Source organism: Lampetra planeri, chromosome 66, assembly GCF_965212315.1.
Source record: "Lampetra planeri chromosome 66, kcLamPlan1.2.h2, whole genome shotgun sequence".
In the NCBI taxonomy this organism is placed as follows: Eukaryota; Metazoa; Chordata; class Hyperoartia; order Petromyzontiformes; family Petromyzontidae; genus Lampetra; species Lampetra planeri.
Window position 1 is genome coordinate 1,332,404 of NC_136172.1, and position 9,641 is coordinate 1,342,044.

Here is a 9,641-nt window from a genome sequence, read left to right on the forward strand (position 1 = left end):
GTGCCGTCTTGGAGGGAGCGACGCATCATGGAGTTTAGTGAAAGATCGTGACTGCTTCTCAGTGCGACATGCTGGAGAAGCGACCCCACTGCTGGTGGCGGCTCTCCCCCATAGAGTCGGGGTTCACTTGGACTGGGAGGGGGGGGTTCTGCAGTTTTACCGGGAGGACACCGGCGACATATTGTGCACGCTTCACCACCGATTTACACAGCCTCTCTTCCCTGCGCTGGGGGTGTGGAGGGTTGGCGACTCTGTGAGCATCGTTGACTTCCCGTGAAAGTGGACGAGTTATCGTCCACACATGAGGATACCCTACCACACGCGTAATATCGCGTACATGCAGACTTCACTTCGCGCTCCCTGAAGATGCACTATTCCTGGAGAAGTGAGTGCTCTTCGAATCGGGGCTACAAGTGGTCAATATACCCCTATTGTATACTGCATTGGGATGCGTTCCTGACTGCGTTACTTATGTAATAATGTTCAGGAGGACTTGGACGCTGGGGTTGGAGGCACACTTATTTATTCAGTACAAGGTACAACACAGACCGGGACGTACAGCACTGGAAGGGGTGTCGGCCCCTTCACCCGTCTAACTGGGAAGTCACGCTCTAGGCTACACCTAGCCTACCTCTAGGTCCTCCACTATCGGGCTAGGGGAGGCTAGCTAACCCAGCCCTGGTTACGCTGGGATTACGGCGCCCGGAGTCCCCAGACCGGCTCTGACTAGAGCATCGGCTCTGGCTCTCGGGGCCACGCCACTGGCTCGGTCCTGGTCGGCCCTGAGAAGGGCAGCGATCCAGGGGAGTCCCAGGGCTCTATCTAGTATATCTTCCTTCTTCACTGGTTTAAGCTTAATACATACTGCCCCGAGCCCTCCGGCTCACCCCATTATATATCCCTCCCCCGTTGAGGGGTGGGGCCGCGGGGGATCCCAGCTCCTTGTCAGCCCCCAGGCTGAACGGTGCGGACGTCGCTGTGAGCACCTCCCCGCGCACAGACATAGCCACGCCCAGTGTGTTTGTTTACCGTCCGACACAACTGTATAACACCCCCTCCGTATCACCCCTACACTTATATATGAGGGCCTCATTGGAGTATCGGCAATATCGCTAATAATACAGATGGTAAACATGATTTCATAAACAGAATAATGTATTCTGATATCAGTAGTATTATGTACTGTACTCGTGAGTGCATTCTATTTTATATATATTGAACTTCTTTGGCACCGTACATATCCAACCGTGCTAATTGGAGGTGCAGAAGGACAAAAGTTATTGGTGGTTGAAGTTGTTGTGCTCCCAGTCCGGGTCTTAGTGATGCCCTCAGTCAAAATGGCTGTGGTGAAGTTTCTTGTAGGTGGAGCCTGAGAATATATTCCGGTCTCCGGGATAGATTCTCAGTTCTCACCTGGCTACATGCACTGCGATAACGTTGACAAATAATCAATTTTAATGTAATCGTGACTACAAATCGTGATAATCGAATCGTGGGGGGAAGGGTCTAGTTGGCTCGGTACAAGTCACTCTCATTGGCTGAGGGATTGATAGGGGTGGGTACGTTTCCTCGACCAGAGCTGTCTTGTCTTCTCACTTGTGAGTAACCACTTTGTACTAAGTTAGGTCTGCCTGTACTGTCCTGTGGATATCTTTTTTCTTTTTAAAACAATCACTTTTTGTAACTGGTAGTAAAAATGTGATCATTTATTCAAATTCAGATTAACAAAAGAGCAGTAATAACTTGGATTAAAAAAATGTTATAAAATAATTGTTTGAAAGGATTTGTGACGTTCCATCCATTACTTTTGGGTCAGAACCGGACTCGGTTGTGAAGTCAATGTGACATTTGCTCATTTTTTCTATGGGAGAGTGAGGGCTTCTGATCCATTTTCTCTCCCATGCAAATTCCCTCGATTTTTATCGGACACCAATGCGGATTTTTTTTTTTTAATATGCTTTATGATGACAGAAAGGACAATCACCAGAACTAGACTGCAATGAATCTTAACAAGATGTGGACTTTATTAACTATTCTTTGATTTGTTATGAACCATTGACACTATGCACGAGGACGTGAACTAATTGTGGCGGATAATATATTTTCAATACTTGGGTAAGACTTACTGTCTTCAACAAGGCAATTTCATAAAATATCTTGGGGGACAGTAACAGCACACCTTTACATAATCCCGTAGTTCACCAGCTTAACACAGCGACCTCGCGAGTCGACAAGCACAACAAATGTTGCCAAAACAGGTACAGAACACAGTGACGATAGAGCGATTTAGAGAACACAGCTCAGAACAAGGCAATTACAGAACACGCGTCGACTGTTCGCGCCAACGCTCACCAATGCTCCACTCCTGGGTGACAAAGCAATGCAGCAGAAAGCCCAGGGAATGTAAATTCACTCGTGAGGCCGTGTACAGCCTTAGCCCCCCCCCCCCCCTGACCAGCGATAGTGCCACGCTCCCAGGACTTAGTGCAGCATCAGCCTCAGCACTGGTTTGCCCAGCTCAGCAGTCCGCACCATGGCGACTTGGCACAGCAGCAGTCTCAGGCACTGGTTCGCTTGTACAGCAGTAGTCTTTAGGGACTCGGTGCAACAGCAGCCTTGAGCACTGGTTCGCCTCAGCAGCAGACTCAGCGCATCAGCAGCCTCGGGTACTGGTTTGTCTGCGCAACAGCATTGCTGCGTTGTGCAGCTGTTGATCTTCTATAGGAGCCCCCTGATCTTGGTAAACGTTGATCACAAATCCCCTAATACACTGGTAGCGCTTACTTAAATACACATTTAGTCCCACCCTCACAGCCTCGCTCTGCCCTCTCTAGCAGCCAATCAGCGTCCCTTTGCTAGGTGACCCTCTCACCCCTCGGCCACTGTCAATCAACTTGGACCCGTGTGGCACCCTTCCAATTGGAGCCCCGTAACATCGTTACATAAGCTATAACTTTTGTTGACCTCAATTTCCACCACTCACGCAGTCCTCTCGACTCCCACCCTCACTGCACGCCAACCGGCCTGCCCTGACTGGCTAACTCGTGCCCCGCCCCTGGTCAAGGCCAGACTCAGTGGCGCCTTGGCTTCCTGAGGATGGGGGGTTTGGGGGATTTTCCCCCATAACTAACCCGGAAGACGCCGATGGGGCCGTCGCGGCGCCGGCAATGGTGGAGCTTTTGCAGCTTCAACAACCAGGGCTTCTGTTTAGGCCTCGGCAAGGTAAGGTAAAAGTTAAACGGTAAAAAAAAACAAGACAAACTTTACCCTACCTTTTATCTTACCACAATACAATCGCTCTACCCTACCTTTAACCCTTGAGCAGGTAAGGTAAAAAGCAACGAGCCTACCTTTACCCTACCTTTTACCCTTACCCCATACAAATTACCCGATTACAGGGTAATTACTGGGGTACTACACGTGAAAAAGGTGTATAACGGTAAATGCTGGGTAGAGCGCTTTATACATTTAGAATACTCTCGATTCCAATTTTACACGCTTTCTTTGAACTCACTCTGTCTGTTGTCATTGTTGTTGTCGTTGTTGTATCCTCAAATCTTGCAACTCAATTTTAACCCACTTCCCAATATGGTATAGACTGCAAACTTGGTATACTTATGTCATACTTATGACAACGCTATATTCTATCACACTGTAAAAACCGAGACTGGGGTTAATTAATGTTTAGTAAATGTATAGGAGTAGCCTATACATAAAAATAATGACTATGTGTAGTTTAGAATCACATTGAGCTGAATTCAACACCTTTCTATTAGTCATTAATTGTATTTTACTCAGTTTTGTTCAAATAAAATCAGCCATCAATAACTGAGTAGAATTTAATTGTATTTTATCAGGAAAGTCAAAAATGCCAAAAATTTATTAATTTTACTAACCGGGAGGTTTTTGAATTTAATAACGTTACACTCCCGCCTAAACTCGAGGCATTTTTTCACGCCACGTGCATGTCGACATCTTCTTCAACAGACACGTTTCAGGGACCGCCGTTCTCCCAAAGGTAAGACATGTTTTATTATTTTAGCGAACAATTTTTTAACAAAGGTGTGGTAGCAGTTGAACATTGTTTTATGTTACTGCATGTTACCAGCATGCCAATTTAACTGGCTGTAACGTATATCAGAATTAACTAGCACAACGTTAGGCCTTTGGAAGTCAGTCTGATTCGACTAAAAGCACGAGACTATAATTTTTGTTCCGCACACGAAAAAGTAGCGTGCGTAATTAAAACTAGACTATATTCATTCGGATCAGAGCGTGTACCGAACCAAAAGTCCTGTACCTGCCGTTACACCTCCAGTATATTATATCTTGGTGTTGATGTACGTACAGTATGCTAACGTTAGCTAGCTTGCCACCAGTCAGTTAGCGTCGCCTTTACGTTGTGGCTAGCTTGTTGTGTAGTTGCTAGCTAGCTAGATGATGTGAGTGACAAGAAGTTGATGTGCTAAATTTGAGCATGAAAATTTGAATATTAAAAATAATAAAGAATTATCTTGTAAATGTGATTCTATTGTCCTCATGTGATTAGAGACCTGGTGGCCTTGCATCTGATACATGGACCTTTTTCTGCCTCAGGTTTTTGCTTATGGAATGGAAGTGTAAGATCTGCAAGTCTTTGTCTGCCACAAAGGGAAATCTACTAAAGCATTACAGACAACACGCAATATTTGGTCGTGGCCAATCCCAGCCATGCCTATATGACAGTTGCCCTTGTACATTTAAAACGCAGAGTGCCCTTCGCACACATTTGTCCAGATACCATTCAGATGAAGAAAGTCTACGGTCAGGAAACATCTCTGCTTTTAAGTGTTTAGTTTGCAATGCTTGTTGTTCTATAGAGGACTACTTTCGGCATATTGGAAATCATCTGAAGAGCCACGAAACTGTCTTTTGTGTATTTGAAGGATGCAGCTTTCAGACAAATATATACAATACATTTCTAAAACACAAAAGACACAAATCCTATTCTTTGAGTGATTTTAAGAAACATGTGTATGAGAGTCGCCATAATCAGACTGTTGACCATTCTGATTTACCAGAGGCCAATGATGGTGAGGGCACTAGTTTAGATTGTGATCAGGAAAGTGCATCATACTTAGTTCTTCAAAGAATTGGCTTACTTCTGCTGAAGCTAGAAACCATCTATAATGCCTCAGTGAAGTGCATTGATGCCTTGGTTGAAGACCTTCAGTTCATTTCATCTTCAGTATCAGTTGCAGTTGTTAGGAACATACTAGATTCAACATTGAAGGTGAATAAATGCATTGTTGACCAGGCCATCGTAACTGAATTGTCAGCAGTTGTGCAACTTCCATCCCATTAGTACAGCACTTGGAGCAGGTGGTCCACTTGGTACGGCTTTTAAGAGAAGAAAGTATTTTAAGGTGCATTTCCAGTGTGTTGATAGCATTGAATATATTATTGATACTGAAAAGAACAGGACCTTTCAATATGTGCCTATTCTCCAGACTTTGCAGGAAGTCTTGAAGAATAAAGACATTGCAGAAATAATTTTATCCAGAAAATCAAATAGTACTGGATATATTAAGTAAATTTTTGATGGGAAATCCTTCAAGCAAAATGTATTTTATGCTGGGGAAGAAACAAGACTGTCTATAATCCTTTACGTTGACGACTTTGAGGTGTGTAACCCACTAGGAACTTCGAGAAAAAAAAAACACAAAATAACAGCTGTTTATTGGGTTTTGGCAAATGTTCCAACAAAGTTGCAATCTGCATTAACGTCAATACACCTAGCTTTACTTTGCAAAGCTGTTGATGTCAAACAGTTAGAATACAGAGCAGTTTTGGAACCACTCTTGAAGGATCTTGTCATTCTAGAACAGGAAGGGATTTTCATTTCCAGTGTTGGAAAAAACATTAAAGGGACAGTACATTGTGTTGTAGCTGACAATCTCGATGCACATTCTATCAGTGGACTAGTTGAATGTTTCACGGGGCCGTACATCTGTAGATTTTGTCTTGGACATTCTTCAGAGTACCAGACACACGAAGTGCGGACCGGAGTGTTTCCACCTCGGACAAAGAAGGAACATAGTTTGCATGTGCAAACAGAGAAAATCCAAATGTTACTCATTGCTTTGGCGTAAAGCGGTCGTGTCCATTGACTGATAAATTAAATCACTTTCATTTTGAGTCTGGGTACCCACCAGATGTACTACATGACCTTTTGGAAGGCATAGTCCCAAGGGAACTAGCATTGTGTTTTCAGATTTTCACCAAGAAGAAGTACTTCAGTTTGACTGAGCTTAACGAGTTAATAACTGAGTCTGACTGTCAAAGTTCTGCGATATAGGCCTATACATCTGATAGGCTATCAGAGAATGCACTGATTTGTTATTGAAAGCTATCTTTATTTTTGTTTAATGTTTCTTGGGTGTTCTAACATTGTGCTTTCTTCTGATGTGACGCTGACCTAGGCCATTGCAAGTGTTTGTTCTAAAGGAATAGATGTAAGATGCATAGAACATCTGTAGGCTGTGCTAGTTTACTTGTTAGGAAGCCATGCTTGTACTGTAATTATGCATGTTAAAAAAGATAGGTCCACCCGGATTGTGGATTATGGCTACTAGTATAAGTACAGGGAATGCAAGTCAATTCACGTGATGTTTTAATCTCTTTTAGCTGTTTGAAAAACATATTGGCCCTTAGGATTTCAATTTGCGCATATAAAAAAGAAATAATATGAAAGTTTTTTTACAGATTTTTTTTAAAAAACATTGTCGTAATTTAAATGTGCTAAAAAGACTAAACCTTGAATCACATCCAAAAAAGTAATCTGTGCCTGTAATGCCCACAAATTATAAATACCTCCAGTATTGTATCCCTATTGTACACATACATGATTTCTGTCTTTGTTTTGTACTTGTAATATGTTGGATAAACATGTTGAGACAAAATTGCACGAATAAATGTTAACCTGCTGTTCCTTTTCATGGTTCTTATCTTTTTCATGGTGATCGGTTGACTTAACGTAAGTGAATTGTGGCACCACGAAGGCATGATATTGGGTGGATTAGAAATAGAAAAGTTATGGCAACAGACATTCAATATAAGTATTTTATTTAGTAAATTCAAATCATTTTGATCCAGATATTTAGTAAGCTTATATCAATTTCACCCAAACAATTAGTAACTGTAAATCAATTTCACCCAGATCATTAATAAATATTAATCAGATTCCACCAGATATTTAGTAAATCTAAATTACCATTGCTCAGATATTAAGTAAATATAAATCACTTTTCCTTGTAAAATCTATTTGGATTTACACAATTTTTTTTAGGCTATATAACTCATCATTTGGAATCATATTACTAAATCCAACACATTTTAACTGTTGCTTTTATTACCATGTACTTATTTTTTATTATTATTTTTTAGTTAATTTATTCAACACTTTTTATTCAAAGTTGTAGTGCTTAAAATCTACTCAATTATATTACGTGTCACTTTGTTGCCATAATTTTTTTAAGTAACAATGTGTCACATTTTTTACAGTGCATAAAAATATCTGTTTTTAAACATTTTTTATATGTTATGTTTCGGCTTGGGTCTAATTGTCCACGGTCAACTGACGTTGGCTGTAATTGGCCTCGGCCCCTTACGTTATGGCAAGCTTCGGGGCCACTTCCTGGAGTCGTGGAGTTCTGCCATTACTCGTACATTCAATAAAAGCGTGTTTTAAAAAAAGTTTTTTGAAATATTACTTATTAAATGGAGGCCACAGACTGTGCCATGGAGCTTTTAGCGGTAAACAAGGTACCGTATTTACCGGGTAATACTTCGCGCTACATTTACCCTACCGGGTAATTCTTCCAAGCTACCTTTACCCTACCCATTACCTTACCCCTTGGCATGTCGACACCTTTACCCTTTACCTTTACCCTTTTACCCGGTAAAAAGGGTAAATTACCTTACCTTGCCGAGGCCTACTTCTGCTCATGCAAGCACCGCTGGTTGTAGAGGGATGGAGAAGACTCGAAGGGCGTATTGGTTAATCCGCTGAAAACGTTGGGAGGACGGCAAGACTGAGAGCCCTGGAGATGGTGGCAGATCCTCCGCCGGTAGACAGCAAGGGAGGATCCCACATTGGGACCAACAGGTGAAAAGGGCGACCTCGACACCACAAGAGCAGTCACCTTCCGGGGGAGCTGATGCCTGTGCACATCCTGTCTGCTGGTGCAGGTGCCACGGACCCGAGGACGCACGGCGCTGCTGCTGCGCCGCAATTGGACGCGTGCTTAATGGCGTGCGAGAGGGGGTCCAGCAGGCCCCACCGGCTGGGGCCAGTGAAGGAGTTCGTAGAGGCGGGAGGGGATTTGGGGATCCTTCATGAGGAGGTTTGAGGCAGCTGACCAGGTACTGGACTGGACTTAAGAGGAGGCGTTTAAGGCACTACCCACCGCCTTGAACGACGAGGCACTTGCCATCTTCAGAGCCATCCCTGCAAGGCAGAGATCCAATTTGCATGCCGCTTATCAGGAAATGACGGAGGTATTTGACCCACCATCCGCTCGTGCAGACAGCCTATCAACTGCTGGATAAAGCGGTGCTAGACTCGCTGGTGATGGAGAAGATGCTGGCACTGTTGCAAGAAATGGGTGCCGTGCTGCCAATAGTGGAGGAGGAAGCCCAGACCTCCCTCTGTATGACCCGGTGCCTCAGCGCTCAAAGGGAAGGGGACTTAGCAGGTGCGGGTGGTCACACATGTGAGGGAGGCTCCGAGGAGCTCCACCTGCCCACCGTCACCGGTGTCCCGGCCGCTGCAGATGAGGGGAACAGCAGCCCGCTGAATGAGATCGCGGCGGCAGTCCGAAAATTGACGGTGGCAAATAGGGCAGTCCTGCAGCGACGTCGGGAATGTCCATACACAGCGCACACACTGTACACACAGGTAGGTATAAAATAAAATAAATCACGACGCTTCATATCCACATCTCCAGTTTCCGCAGCTTCCCACTCCCAGCACCGCTCACTTTCTCCCCCCCTCCCCCCCCGGCATTTTGTTATTGCTCCCTCGCTCCTCATTCCCTCTAGTGAGCAGCACGACACTCCCCCCCTCTTTATCTCTCCTCCCTGGCTCCTCCCCCCTCTCTTACCTATATAGCCTCTTGTTACAGCAGCCCTTTTGCCAACTTCAGCAATTTGTTCTTGCTGTGGTTGTCCCACCTGATGACGGACGCTTGTGTTGCGCCCGAAACGTCGTGATTTAATTTATTTTTCGATTTAAAGCTTTCGTGACTGCAGGGATTCATCTTCTTGGTTCTTTCGGTAAAGTCACGTAGAATGGAAACAATAAAAATAATAAAATAATTCTCACGGCGTTTCGGCCACAACGCAAGCAGCCGTCATCAGGTGAAGACCAGGTCTGTCAGGGGTTAGGGATCCTAGGCTAGGTCCTTCCACACGACCCTACTCTGTCTGGTCCCAGCCCGGTGAGCTCCGGTCTCTCTCCCTCGAGTCGGATCGGGGAATTAGCCAACACCACCGACCGGGGAGAGCAGCACCTCCTATGGCTACCACCGGCTTCCCTCCAGACTCACCACTCGGTCCCTCCACCCCTGGTTCCCTCTTCACCCTTCCACCATTCCGCGTTC

General features: G+C 44.6%; 1 protein-coding gene across 1 annotated transcript in view; it reads left to right on the forward strand.

Moving 5' to 3' along the window:
- The window catches only part of LOC144737255 (zinc-binding protein A33-like), a 28,777-nt gene extending 21,811 nt beyond the window's left edge, over positions 1-6,966 (forward strand). The window contains 1 exon segment of the mRNA XM_078619976.1: positions 1-6,966. Within this exon segment, the coding sequence (XP_078476102.1) occupies positions 1-277 (277 nt within the window). The 3' untranslated portion in view covers positions 278-6,966.
- Positions 6,967-9,641: the final 2,675 nt, after the last annotated feature.